Below are 15,474 nucleotides of genomic sequence, written 5' to 3'. Positions count from 1 at the left end.
CTTGAGTTTATTAGTCATTTAGAGAAGCAATGTTTGACTTTGTGGATCCTCTCTACTGTATTATTTTTATTAATTTAATTACTTTCAGCTTTTATCTTATTTTCATTTTATTTCCTTAGACTTATTTTCATTCTTTTTCTAATATCCTAAGGTAGTTAGCTTCCCTAATAAAATATCAACCTTTCTTCTTTTAACATGTTATTTTCCTAATTACTACTTTAACTGCATCCTATGTTTTGATTCATAGTATCCAGTTTTGGAAAGTTTTTCTTTTGGGGCTATGAGTAAGAAGTGTTTCTTATTTCTGAACACACGGGGTCTTCCTAGTTAGCTTTCAGTTGTTAGTCTCTAATTTTATTGCAGTGTAATCAGGAAGCATGTTCTGTGTTGTTAAAATTTGCTTCTTGGCCAATATTGTGATCAAATTGTTAATTAGGTATATCAAAACTTCTGATCTGTTTGCCTAATCATCAATTATGTTGAAATTTCACCATAATGGTAAATCTATTTCTTTGTATTTCTGTCACTTTTTGCCTTGTATATTTTCAGGCTGTTATTCAGTGCATACCAGTTTAGAATTCATATATATTCTTGATTTTTTTTTTTTTTTCTAATGCCTTTCAGGCTGTGTGTGTGTGTTATGATTTCTTTCTTTTTTAAAATCTATTTTTATTTCAGAGAGAGGACGGGAGGGAGAGAAACATCAATGATGAGAGACAGTCATTGATTAGCTGCCTCCTGCACACCCTGTACTGGGGATCAAACCCGAAACCCAGGCAAGTGCCCTGGCCAGGAATCAAACCGTAACCTCCTGGTTCATGGGTCAACACTACTGCTGGGCTGTGTGATTTTTTAAAATTTTTTTTTAAATAGGTCTTTATTGATTTCAGAGGGAGGAAGGGAGACAGGGAGAGAGAGAAACATCAATGATGAGTCATTGATCGGCTGCCTCCTGCATGCCCCACACTGGGGATCAAGTCCGAAACCTGGGCATGAGCCCTGACCAGGAATCGAACTGTGATCTCCTGGATCATAGGTCAATGCTCAACCACTGAGCCACGCTGGCCGGGCTGTGATTTCTTTTGAGTAACATTTGTCTAATATATTGTTTCCCTTTTATGTTCACCATTTTGGTATTCTCATTTTAGTTGTGCTTCTGGAAAAATGCATATCACTTGATATTTAAAAAAAAAATACATCCTGACAAATCCTATTACTGTCATATATTTTAATCAATCACATAAGACACTATTATTTTTATTATTTAGAATTAACATATATATATATTTTTAAAGCATATCTTTATTGATTTCAGAGAGAGGAAAGGAAGGGGGAGAGAGAGAGATAGAAACATCAATGATGAGAGAGTCATTGATCGGCTGCTTAGCCTGCAAGACGGGCATGTGCCCTGACCAAGAACCGAACCCCGATCTCCTGGATCCTAGGTTGATGCTCAACCACTGAGCCACGCCTGGCCGGGCATATTCTGCTTTCTTTGCTCACTATTTCTTCTTGCATTTCAAACCTTAAATATGGGATAATTTCTCTTTTGCCTGAAGTACCTCTATCTTTGTTCCTTAATGATCTATTGGTAGCAACTGCTTTTATATGACAAATGTATTTAGCCCTTATTTTTTAAAGATATTTTGTATTCTGTCTCCCTCTTCCATAGAATGGCATGAGGAAAAAATAACCAAAATGAAGGCAAGAAAGAATAGAAAGGTACACAAAAAGGTGTTGAAAGTAAATCCAAATATATTAGTAATTATGATAAGTATAAATGAACTAAATACTCAAATTAAAATATAAAATTTTAACTGTTCCAGTGTATCTAAAAAGAATATATTCTGCTGTTGTTGGGCACAGTCTCTATAAATGACCAAGAGATCATTGTTTAACTCTGAATTGATGTGTTTCACAAATTGTAAAAACTTTTCACCCACTAACCATCCTAAGATAGCCTCTGACGCACTTCTTCTTTTCTCTCCTTCTGGAAATCTGATGACTTTCTTACACTAATTATTACCCCTTTCATATTTCTTTTCGCTTCTATCAGTGGCATATGTATAATTTCTTTAGGTCTATTTTCCTGTGTCTGATCTGCTGTTAAACTCTTTCACTAATTTTAATTTTTAAAAAATCTGTTTGGACAGTCTCCTGCTCTGTATTTTATTCTAAGTTACACATTTTATATTCTAAATATGATAAGCCCAACATTTAAAGGCTTTACAATTCTCATTCTGTTGTCTGTTGTTTCTGCTGATGCGCATTCATGGTGTTTTGTTTCATTGTGTGTTTTGTAATTTGAAGCCCGGGTTTCTGGTAGGGTTTCCATTTGCTTGTGCCAGGGGCCTGAAACACTACCAGCCTGGGGTCACTATAAACTAAACTGTTGTTTTGAGGTGTTTTTTTTTTTTAATCCTCAATCTTTGTGTGAATTTGAATCACAATACCAAACACCAAAATAGAAACTAAATAATTTAGTTCTAACTTTGGCATAAGACCTAAAGTACAAGAAATTAGAATAAGACCTTTATTTCAACAAGGTCACTTCTCTACAGCAACACAGACTTAGGCAAGGATCCTTAATTCGTGTGAAATATATAAGAATATAATATGTATATATGCAAATATAGAAAAAAATATATATGTACATATATACTATGCACATAAAACTGTCTATAAATCATCTCAACTGTTATAGCCCTCCAATGTCACCATATGTATGGCTAATAATTGTATTTCAAAGAAGTATGATCACTGAATGGAAAGAAAATGTTACAGAAAGTTGTTTCAAACTTATTACTAGTTCTAAGATACTCTTTTTTAAAAGAATTACTAGTTGAATCTATGAATGCTGACAATTGTTTTCATGCAAGAGTATTTTTCAGTTACCATTGTATATTTCTAAACAATTTGACATTTATACCATTCAAATCAAATGCAATAATTAATATAGTATCGGTAACCCTCCAGTAAAATTACTTTATTTAGTTAAAATATCAATCTCCAATAGCTCAAAATACAAATTTCTATGGTCTTCAATTGAACTGTATGCCGCTTTCTTTTAGAATGTCCTTTTTTTCATTAAAATAATTTTTAAACCACTCAATGTGTTCCACTTTCTGTTTAACACTCAGATATGGGTTTTTGGAAAGGCCACAGGTCACCAGCTCCATGAAGTGGCGAATTGGTCCTTGTTTTGGAAACTCTTCCAGGTATTTATCCAGAAATATATGTTCATGAAATTCTGAACCATCATCGTCAAAACCTAAAAAATAAGATAAAATACATTATATTACAATTTTGAATGTAAAACCTATATCACAAGATTAACATTAATGTAATATAGTATTACAGTTAAAGGCATGAACTTTGAAGTCAGACCTCGGTTTGCCCACCAATTTAATAACTGTGTGACTGGGAAATTAAATTATCTGAGCATCAGTTTCCTCAGGCATAAAATGAGGGTTAAAACACCACCTTCTGCCCTGGCCAGGTGGCTCGGTTGGTTGGAACATGGTCCCATGCACCAAAAGGCTGCAGATTTGATTCCCGGTCAGGGTACCTACCTAGGTTGCGAGTTCGATCCTTGGTTTGGGTGCATATGGGAGGCAACTGATTGATATTTCTCTCTTACATTGATGCCTCTGTTTCTCTCTCCCTCCTTCTCTCTCTCTTCCTCCCTCCCTCCCTCTCTCTAAAATCAATAAACATATCCTTGGATGAGGATTAAAAAACAGAACCTTCTTCATGGTTTTTTTGTAAAGATTAAATAGACACAAAGCTTATAAAGCTCTTTTACAATGCTCAGCATACTGTAAATGTTCAAAGTATAGCAGCAATTACTGCTAATAAATATTTTAATGTCTAAAATAACCACTAAGGAAATGATACAAGCTATACTTAAAAAAAAAAGTAAATAAAACAAGATAGAATTGTAAAATATGTTCTAGCAGCCCACAGGAAGCTAAGAAAAGACAGAGGAATGAGAAATAGAGAAAATGAACAGAAAACAAATAATAAAATCAGAGACTTAAGTCCTAACAAATCAATAGTTATTTTAAATATAAATAATCTAAAATAATGAATCGAAGGGCAGAGACTGCCAAAGTAGATATATCTATAAGAAACTCACTTCAATAGGTAGGTTGAAAGTAAAAGGATAGAGAAAAATACAGTCAAATCTCAGTTCTCGAACATCTCCCATCTCCAACAATTTGGTTCTCAACGAAGTTTTTGGGGGGGAGGGGGAATATCTCCAATTTAACTTAGGTTCTAGACCTGACAACCCTTTCATGCTGATACATCAGCATGACAAAAAGTGTCTCTCAGGCCACAAACAAGAGGGGAAAAAATTTATATATATATATATATATATATATATATATATATATATATATATAATATATATATATTTTGTTTTTGCTTGTGTCACTGGACAAATGGATGATTAGAACATTTGCTCAGTCACACAGTTATTAAATAGGTCTGATTTCAAAGTTCATGTCTTTAATTGTAATACTATATTAATATTAATGTTAATCTTATGAAGTAGGTTTTATATTCAAAATTACAATGTCCAATTTTAAAACATAAAGAGCCCATCAAGAGTGCTAATATTGCTAAGGATGTGAAAGAAACAATGATCACAGGCAACTGAGGATGTAGAAAAACTGTGTTGATTTGGATAAAAGAAAAGCAGTTAGCCAGTGACAGCATTTCGAAGGCAGTGATGTGTGAAAAAGCGAAGCTGCTGCATGCTATGCTGACTTCCTGAAAGACACCCTGGAATGAGTGCTGGAAGTGACTAGTTTAAGGCTAGTAGGGGTGGTTCAATAAATTTAAGAAAAAAAGTGTTTGTTTATAGATTAAACAGTACATTAGACATGTACTATATATAAGAAAGGTTAAAACAGGGAATCATTTGGGGATCTGGAACAAATTAATCCAATTTACATTATTTCTAAGGGGAAAAATAATTCCATTTTTGAACAAACTCTTCTCAAACAGCCTTCTGGACTGAATTAAGTTAGAGAACCGAGTTTCCACTGTATATCTTGCTAACATTAATTTTAAAAGAGAAAGCATGGGTGCCTATGTGAATATTAGATATTGGGGACTTCAGAGTAAAGAAAATTTCTAGGGCAAAAGAGGAACATTACATAATAAAAGGGTAAATTCACCAAGAAGAGATAGCATGTGAATTCTGTATGTACCAAACAATAGAGTTTCTAAATATATGAAGAAAAAATGATGGAAATAAAGAAGAAATAGAAAGATCCACAATTGTAGTTGGGTATTTCAATATCCCATTGTTAGCATCTGAAAAAACTACCAGGTGAAAAATAGCAAAAATATAGAAGAACTGAACCACCAGGATCAAACTCATGTCTACAGAACACTCTACCAAACTATGGCAAAATAGAAATACTTTTCAAGCATCTATGAAACATTCACCTAGCTGAAACATATCCAGGATCACAAAACAAACTTCTACATAACTCACTCCGATCATAATGGAATCAAACTAAACATAAGTAACAGAAAGACAACAGGAAAACCTTCAAACAGTTGGAAATTAATACACTTATAAATTATTCATGGGTCTACAGAAAATCTCAAACAAAATTAAAAAACAATAACAACGCAGAACTGAATGAAAATACAAAAAGTCAAAATTTGTGGGACACAGCTAAAACAGGAAATATGTGGCACTAAATGCATACATAAGAAGAGGAAAAGACTCAAATAAATAATCTGAGCTCCCACCTCAAGAACCTAGTAAAAGAAGAGCAAGATAATTCAAAAGCAAGCAAAAGCAAGGAAATAATAAAAATAGTATCAGGAAACAATAAAATTGAAAATAGGGAAATAGAGAAATCAATGAAACCGATACCTTGTTCTTTAAAAAAAAAAATCAGTAAAATTGATAAATCTCTATCAGGTACTATAAAGAAGAATGCAGAGAAGGCACCAATCACCAATATTAGGAATGAAAAGGGGATTATTATTATAAACCCTGAACTCATTAAAGGAATAGTTAAGGAATACTACAAACAACTTTATACTCACAAATTCAACAATGTGAATTGCCAAAACTCAACCCTCCAAAAAAAAAGAAAAAGATAACAGTCTTTTAACTATTAAAGAGAAGGAATGTGTCATTTAAAAGCTCTCAAAACAGAAATCCTTAAGCCCAGATGACTTCACTTGAGAATTTTATCAAATGTTTAAAGAAAAATTAACACCAATTTTATATAATCTCTTTCACAAAGTAGAAGGAATACTTCCTAATTCATTTTATGAAGCCAGTATTACCTTGTTATCAAAAACAAAGATATGACCAAAAAACAAACAAACAAAAAAGAGAGACAGGGAGAGAGAGCAAGGAGAGGAAACAATTTGAACCAATATTTCTCATGAATTTAGAGGTAAAAACTTTTTTTTCCTCTCAAATATGTCTTTATCGATTTCAGAGAGAGGAAGGGAGAGGGAGAGAAATATCAATGATGAAAGAGAGTCATTGATTGGCTGCCTCCCTGGTGGGGGGTTGAGCCCGAAACCTGGGCATGTGCCCTGACCGGGAATCGAACATCGATCTCCCAGATCATAGGTCGATGTTCAACCGCTCAGCCACACCAGCAGGGTGAGGCAAAATTTTTTTTTAAAAAATTAGCAAATAAATCCAACAATGTATAAAATGATTTATACACCAAGATCAAGTGGGATTTATTTCATACTTGTGAAAATCAATGTAATCCACTGCATAAACAGGTTAAAGAAAAATCATATGTTCCAATATTCATTCTCATAAAAACTCTCACCCCACTTTATCTCATCACACAGGCATTATATCACCTCACATCACAAGAAGAGTGAATATAGTACAATAAGTTATTTTGAGAGAGAGAGACCACATTCACATAATTTATTACAATATATTGTTATACTTGTCCTATTTTATTAGTTATTGTTGTTAAACTTTTACCATGCCCAATTTATAAATTAAACTTCATCACAGATGTGTATGTATAGGAAAAAATACAATATATATGGGTACAGTACTATCTGTGGTTGCAGGCGTCCTCTGGGGGTGTCTTGCAATGTATCCCCACAGATAAGCAGGGGACTATCGTATCATTGAAATTAGGAAAGTAGGGGAGGGACAAAAAACAGAGGACAAATTAAAATTGGTTTAGGGAATAGTTTAGATCTTCCACGTCCCATCTTCCACCTGCACCACTAGATGACCATACCATGCATTCCCAAAGAAGATGGGCAGTTTACTTTTTGGAGAAATTAAAATGGAAAAATAAGTCATTGAATTGATCAAAGAGGAATTAAGTAAAAGCCTGTATACTGAATGCTCTTCTATCCCTTTCCCCACACAGTTCTCAGGGCACAGCCAAGGGCTGCCTATAGCTTCAAATCAGGTGGTTGGCAGATTTCTCACTGGAGAGACTCAATGAAAAGAACTATAAATATGGAGTTCTGATGATTCCCAAATTGGCTCCTTCCAAATTCCTCTGAAATGAAGTCTACCAGTTGACAAGTCCCACCTAAGCACACAAATCCAATAAACAGCTTTTTATGTCTTACTCTAAAGTATGAACAAATATCCAAACAGCAGCTGACATTTTAGGAAAGCCTCTAATATAACTGTAAAGTACTGAGGCAGAAACTGATACCCACCTATCAAAATCTATTCTACCATTTTATCAAAGTAGAAGAATTAAAAACTTGTACATGTCTGTCTATTCAACATTAATTTTCCAGCCCCCTTTGGATTAGGTGTGGCCACATGATTAAATTTTCACCAATGGAATATAAATAGAAATGACATGTGACATAATCAGGCTAAAGCCTTTAAGATAGTGGAATTGCTTATACTATAGCTTCTGTCCACCTTCTAGTAAGTCTGAGTACAATGTTCCTGTGAATCACCTTTAATCACACACATGAGGAAAATACCCTATAGGAGGTAAAATTAAAAAAATGGAAGAAATCTGGATCCTTGGATAACACTGTGCAGCATGGCTACTTACTGATCTGGGACTTGAACCATTATATCAAATAAATGTCTATCTTGTTGAACCATTCCATATATGGTATCTCAATAAAACAGCAACTAGTGTTAACCTAATACAAATTTTAAAAAAATAATAAGAGGAAACTGAAAGAATACGGGTAGTAGAAAAAATAAACAAAAATCTAATACCAAGAACAACAACAACATTTTTTAAAAGGGGAGTTTAGAAGTTAAAAATATGATAGAAGAAACAAAAACCCAAGAGAAAGGTTGTAAAATAAAGTTGAGGAATGTTCCCAGAGCATAGAACGAAAGGAGCATAGAACAAAAATTGAGAGGCCTAAATTATCAAATAAAAAAAGAAAATTGAAAAATTTTCCACAATTGAAAAATAAAGTTCCCAGGTTAAAGGACCCAAAGGTGCCAAGAAACATGATTTTAAACAAATAAAATCCCTTACACCAAGGATCATTCTGAAATTTATGAATATTATAGTCATGCTAACATAAACAGTGAATACAGATCTAACAAAAATTGTGATATATCTATATTGAGAAAATGAGAAGACACACACTAGATAATATCTAAAATGGGTAACAGACTTAAGTTTATGATTTAGAAAGGCAAAGAACAAAATAAAGCCAAAAGATTGAAAGAGGTTGGCTTTGAGAATAGGTGAGAAAAAAATTAGTTTATATTATAAGCCTTGTATTAAATTATTAAATTACTAGTATTTAAAAAATCAAATTAATTTAAAAAGAAAGAGAAGAGATTGGGAGACAATATTTCCAACCATGTAGCAGATGAAGGATTAAAATCTATAACGTATATCAAGTTTCTAAAAACTGATAAAACAATCCAAAGAAAAAGTCAAAGGATAAAAAGAGGTAAGTCACAGAACAAACATAAAATAGCCAATAATCATATAAAAATATGCACAATCTGGTTAGTAATCAGGGAAATGCTAATAAAAAAACCAATGATATAACTTTTTGCCCTGAACATGTGAAAGAGTAATAAATAATCAGCATTAGGTAAATTGTGAAGAAATAGGACTTTCAAATAGTTGGCTGGAGGGTCCATGGGCTCTTTTTAGAAGAGCATGTATCAATATTTATTGCAATTTAAAATATATCTATTATTTTGACCCTTCTAGGAATTAAAAGTACTCAAACATGTACAAAAGGACATATATGGAAGGATTCAGAACTATAGCTCCATCCATCAGCAGGACAATGATAAAATATTTATAGCGCATTCATACAATGGCATAATCCAGACTACTAAGTAAGTAAAGTTGATCCTGTGTACTGACAAGGAAATGTTTTCTTTTTTTTAATGTATCTTTATTGATTTCAGAGAAAGGAAAGGAGAGGGAGAGAGAGATAGAAACATCAATGATGAGAGAGTCATTCATTGATGGAGCCCGTGACCCGGGCATGTGCCTTGACTGGGAATCGAACCTGGATCGCCTGGATCCTAGGTGGACGCTCAACCGCTGAGCCACGCCTGGCTGGGCTTTTTTTTTTTTTTTAAATATGTCTTTATTGATTTCAGAGAGAGGAAAGGAAAGGGAGAAAGAGAGATAGAAGCATCAATGAGGAGAGAGTCATTGATCGGCTGCCTAGCCCACAACCTGGGCATGTGCCCTGACCGGGAATCGAACCCTGATCACCTGGATCCTAGGTCGATGCTCAACCGCTGAGCTATGCCCGGTTGGGCAGGAAATGTTTTCAAGACATATCGCTAAGTAAAAACAAAACAAACAAAAAACCCTTCAGGACAATCTATGTTCCCATATAGGTCAAAACAAAACAGGTAAATACGTAACTACTGTTTGAAGTGGACTGAGAGGACACGTATCAAACTATTGACAATGTTTATTTCAGGAAAAGGGAAGAGAAGGTAAAGTAAACTCCCTATTCCTTTATATTATTTGACTCTTTTACAAGTAAACTTTCATATATTTATGAAATTTGAAATATCTTTTTAATAAACAAAAGAAACATACTAAAGTAAAGAGAAAATAAGAGAGAATGGAAAGTTAAATACAGAAAGGAAATCCCATATGGTATGTAATCAACTAAGGTAAACAGGTTAATTCTGTGTCTAATTTAATTCTGCCTTAAATATTATTGAATACAATTAAATATTACTGAATACAGCTAACATTATGGTACAACAAATAAAGGGTAAAACCTAATTAATAGTAATGACCAATTATTTTTGACAAGGGTATGTAACAGCACTGAAGCAAATTCAGTTCACTATAAATTGTTTCCACTCCTATTGTCTTGCTCAAAACTATTATTTCTTTCCCTGTCGGTACTTTAAGGCACTTGGTCATAGGCCATCATCTCATCTAAAAGAACGAGTAGATCGTTTCAGATAACACATACTTGCCGTTTTCTCTACACTTTACCATCCACCATAACACCAACAGAGCCCTCTTTAGAGTTTTATGGTAGTTTTGAATCTTCCTAACTATTCTTGCTAGCTCATATAACAGTACATATTTCAGATACCCTACCAAAGGATGGCACATTAGAAGTGAAAAAGTTTAAACCAACTGAAGAATAAAAACAAAAGAGTAACTAACATACATGACTAAGCTTTTTTGCTCACTGAAGCCTCTCCTGAAAATTGCTCTTGGAGAGCATTTCCAAAACACCCTTAATGTGGTAGCAAAGCAAAAAGAAGGGACAAACCAGTTCTTGAAACAAAAACTAACAAAAAACACCCTACTTTGAATTGGAAAAATAATTTATACATTTTAAGTGGCAAAACAACAAACCATATTTTTTATATAATGGGAAAACACAATATTGGGTAATAGGACATGTTGTTTGTCATTTTCAGTATTATGCTCCAAAACTGACATGGCGAGCCCCTAAAAATAAAACAAAACATCTTTCCCCAAAAGCACCAAAGTAAAGCTTGATGAAGTTAATTATTGGTAGAGAGAGTATGACATTTTATTAACCTTAAAGTTTAAGTATAAGAAATCTAAAAGAATGTTATTGAACTATTGAGGCTCCAGGTACTAATTCCAGGCTCTCCAACTACTCAGAGGTTCCTAAGTTGTATTGAGGGGAGTAACCAAGTGAGAAAATTTCCACAGTTCCTTTCCTGTTTTTCATTGAGGTAACAATTACCTTAAGGAGCTGAAAATGAGATACTTCCCTTTCTGACCCTGAAGCATCAACAATATGTACAGAACATATGGATACTTGTCACATTTATCTCTATAACTTGACAAAAAAAACATGTTTTTTTCCTTTTTTAAAAATTAAACTTTCTCAAAAACCAGGTCAAATTTAAGATAAATTCCTTTGGAGTTTGGACACTTAACTCTTTAATGAACTTAAGCATTTTCCTGTTGATGACAATGTACCACCAATTCATGCTTTCCTATTACCCTATTTGGTAGTTCCTAGAAAATACATAATATCCTTGTTAATATTTAAAGATTTTTAAATGTTACAGCATAGAACAGAAAATAGTTACAGCAGCAAATCCCCTCACAATACTGTTGTTGTAGAAACCGGAAAGATGATGGTGATGATGCTTTACTTGTACAATCTCGCTTGTTTCTAAGAAGAATCCCATAAAATAAGTCCTATTATTATTCCCATCACTTTATAGATGAGGGAGGCAAGGCTTGGAGAGATTTAAGTTTGTAACTCACCCAGGAACTTGAATTCCTAATCACTATACCTCACTGTCTCTCCTAAATAAAATCATACGTTATTCTACCTCAAGACTTGGTTTAAAATTTTTTTTAAAATTTATTTTAGAGAGAGGAAGAGAGAAAGAAACATTGATTTGTTGTTCCACTTATTTATGCATTCACTGGCTGATTCTTGTGTATGCCCTGACTAGGGATCGAACCCACAACCTTGGTGTATGGGGGGAATGCTCTAACCAACTGAGCTACTGGGCCAGGGCTCAATACTGGGGTTGAAAACCATGTGTTTAACCAGGAAGACTTAGAACACCCAAATTACATTAAATAATGAAATCTTCCTTTAATATTACATGTTGTATTTTGCTAGTTTTTCACTCCATTTAAAATTCTATGTTCATCCAGGAGGGGAAAGAAACTAACATTTATTCATATGCATTACATGCCAAGATCTGTGCTGAGCAACATAACTTTATCTTACTTAATTCTTATATTCTTGAATCTTAGAGATGAGAAAACTAAGGCTCAAAAGGTTAAGTAACTTCCTCAAAGACAAATAGCTAATAACTGACAGAGTTGAGGATCTATACTCAGGTTTACACAACTAAAAAGTCCCTTTTTCTTTTCTTTTTTTTACTTTACCCTGGTACCTTAGAGTATATAAACCACAAAACTGTAAGAAATATGTTCTATAAAACAGATTAAACCCAGGATGCTATATTATTGCATATACAATACAAATATACAAAATATAAAAATTTGCTAAAGGATTTGCAAGTCTCTAAAGTTATTTTATACAAAGTAATACTTTATGAAAATATAAGACTAAATATTTCTGATATTTAAGCTTCCACTCTATTTATTAATCCAAACAAATGAAAGGTTATAAAAAATTAAAATACTACAGTGACAGCAGAAAACTATAAAGGTTAAAATACAGACTACATTTTCCAAGAATTAATGAGGTGTTTACAACTTTTAGCTAATCTTAACATAAAAGCAAATTAATCTCTTCTAATTAAAAATACATCGATAAAATTCAATGAAACTGTTTAGCTGATGACAACATGGGTGCAATAAAAAATAAATAGCACAGTAATACCGATTTCCTTTTGATTGTGGAGGAGGCAGTAACAAATCCAGAAAAATTTCCAGGAAAGTAGATAATATTTTATTACCAGTTCAAAGCATCTATGTATAGCTAAAGAGTTCCAAAGAATTTCAAAGCCTCCCAACATTTTTGCCTTGAGTGGCTCTGAGCACAAGAAACTCGTAGCTCATTGATGTAATGGTTTTACAAATAAGATACCAGCATAAGACTTTAAGAGTTGTAATGTTCTCCAAAATTAAAGTATAATCTCGTATCATTATTTAGTGTATCAGGAGATTTACCAGGTAATCTTCTGCTTAGCAACTAGAAAACTGTTACCACTGACAGTTCTCAACACTTTTAATGCACAAAAATTCATGATGCATTTCTTCGTTTTCCTTACCAAATACCTAGAATTAAGTGAAATTCTAACATTCTTCTCAAAAATACTGTCAGATTTCTTTTAGGACACCACAAAGATACTTACAGTTTGAAAATCACGTAAATATCTAGATTCTATAACTGAACATCTGCCAGGTTTAATTTCAATGAATTTTATAAACCTCTGGAGTTAAAACTTACCTGCTTCATTGTTAATTGGGAACTCCCACAGTTTCCCCTCTTTCGTCCATTGGATCATCTCTTCAAAACCATTCTGAAAGGACTGTTCATTTACTGCAGCTAACTGCTTAGCAAATTCCACGTCCCAAAGTGAAGGTGATGTTTCTGTATAACAAAAACATTTCAAATAAGCCCAAGTCAATGTCAATATCTTTCTTTTTAAAAATGTTATAATCAACTCTGAGTTGGTAATATATTTTCATACCTTGAAGCTCATAATAAAATACTATACAATGAACGGTTACTCTCTGGAGTTAAAACTGAAACAAATGATATATAAAGACTACAAGTACAATAATTGCAAGCCTTAACCTCTACTACAATGCTAGGTAAATAACCCCCAAAGTCTCACTGCCCCCTCTACTGGAAAGGAAAAAAGAAATGTGTATTCTGTTTAAAGATATTTTTATAAAAATGATATTTTTTATACAACATGTGACTCTGATCTTTAAAGTCCAGCCTGTTTATCTTTATTTTTAGTCTCTTAAGATAAATCACTAATGTACTACTAATAAAGGCCAAAGAAAAATTAACATGATTATAATAATAATGATAATGATACTACTACTAATGGATACTGAGAACTTACTCTGTGCTAAATGCTTTTTGCACATTAGTTCATTTAATCCTCATAACTAACTCTTAATGAGTAAGGTAGTACAATATTAGCTTATAAGCACCATCATATCACATTTCAATCATTTGTTTTGAAAATTTAAGACATCGTTCAAGAATGAGTCATATTCCCACCAGTCAATGCTGGAAGGAATGTAGAACAGTAGAACAACTTTGGAAAATAGTCTGGCAGTTTCTTAAAAAGTTGAGAATATACTTATCATGCAACCATTTTACTCCTAAATATTTACTCAAAAGAAAACATATGTCCATACAAAGACTTATACATGAAAGTTCATGTATGACTATGCCTAACCACACACTGCTGGATATTAAGTATGTTGGCCTAGAACATCTGATACAGAGAGAAGATCACAGTAGTTAGGCTTATTAGCCACATTTACAGAGTAATATTAGTAAAAAAACTTAATTTGCATGGTCACACTTTTAAAATTCATTCAGTGGACACTGGTCAACCTATGTCTTTCCCATGATGATAATCACCAGCATCATTTTTTAATGTTAATAGCTGCAGCTACTTATTGAATATCCACTGTGATCTAGGCACTGTGCCTTATACTTTAATTACATTACCTCATTTAATCCTTGAGATGTATTAGCCCCATTTTATAGGTGGGGGAAGGGAAACTCAGAGAGGTTAGTATAGCAGAATCTGAAGTTGAAAAATCCAGATACCCAACACCAAACCTCTCCAGGATAAGCAATAGAGCCTATGACTATATCTTTTGCAGCACTGGTAAGAACTTAGTGGGGAACAAAATATGGAAATCATAGGACAGGAGAACTCATTCATTTGTTCAATAAATAAATACTGAATGCCAACTATGAGTCAGGCATTATTTTAGGTGGAAGGAAAACAATAGTGAATAAATACTAAATTTACGTTCATACATTATTGCAATTCTTGTATTTAACTGGGGACAAATGACATTCAAATGTAAGTATAGCTTATTAAAACAGTACCTTCTTTAGAGTAAATTGACATAAATTTGTGCATTATTTTCCTTATTAGAGTATAATTATTTTATACTATTTTTTTAAAATGTTTTATTGATTTCAGAGAGAGGAAGGGAGAGGGAGAAGGAGAGGCAGATAGAAACATCAATAATGAGAGAGAGTTATTGATCAGTTGCATCCTGCACGCCCTGCACTGGGGATTGAGCCCACAATCCTGATATGCCCTGATGGGGAATCGAACCGTGACCTCCTGGTTCATGGGTCAACACTCAACGACTGAGCCATGCTGGCCGGGCTATTTTATACTATTTAATAAAATACATATGACTTCAGTACTTCTTCGCTAAATAATTTCAGATTTAGAAATAAAATTTGATTTTAAAAAAGCAAGCTGGCTCTTTAAGAATCCAAGTGCCTCTTCTGGCTGTTCATTAGATGGACAATTGCACTTGC

General features: G+C 33.3%; 1 protein-coding gene across 1 annotated transcript in view; it reads right to left on the bottom strand.

The window, feature by feature from the left end:
- Positions 1-2,439: 2,439 nt before the first annotated feature.
- MRPS31 (mitochondrial ribosomal protein S31) overlaps positions 2,440-15,474 on the bottom strand; it is a 33,684-nt gene continuing 20,649 nt past the window's right edge. Inside the window, exons 6-7 of the mRNA XM_016213603.2 lie at positions 13,390-13,533; positions 2,440-3,271 (exon numbers count right to left, since the gene is read on the bottom strand). Coding sequence (XP_016069089.2) covers positions 3,042-3,271; positions 13,390-13,533 — 374 coding nt within the window. The 3' untranslated portion in view covers positions 2,440-3,041. The remainder of the gene's footprint in view (positions 3,272-13,389; positions 13,534-15,474) is intronic.

The sequence above is a fragment of the Miniopterus natalensis genome, chromosome 2, assembly GCF_054644295.1.
Source record: "Miniopterus natalensis isolate mMinNat1 chromosome 2, mMinNat1.hap1, whole genome shotgun sequence".
In the NCBI taxonomy this organism is placed as follows: Eukaryota; Metazoa; Chordata; class Mammalia; order Chiroptera; family Miniopteridae; genus Miniopterus; species Miniopterus natalensis.
This window is presented reverse-complemented; position numbering and strand designations above follow the sequence as displayed.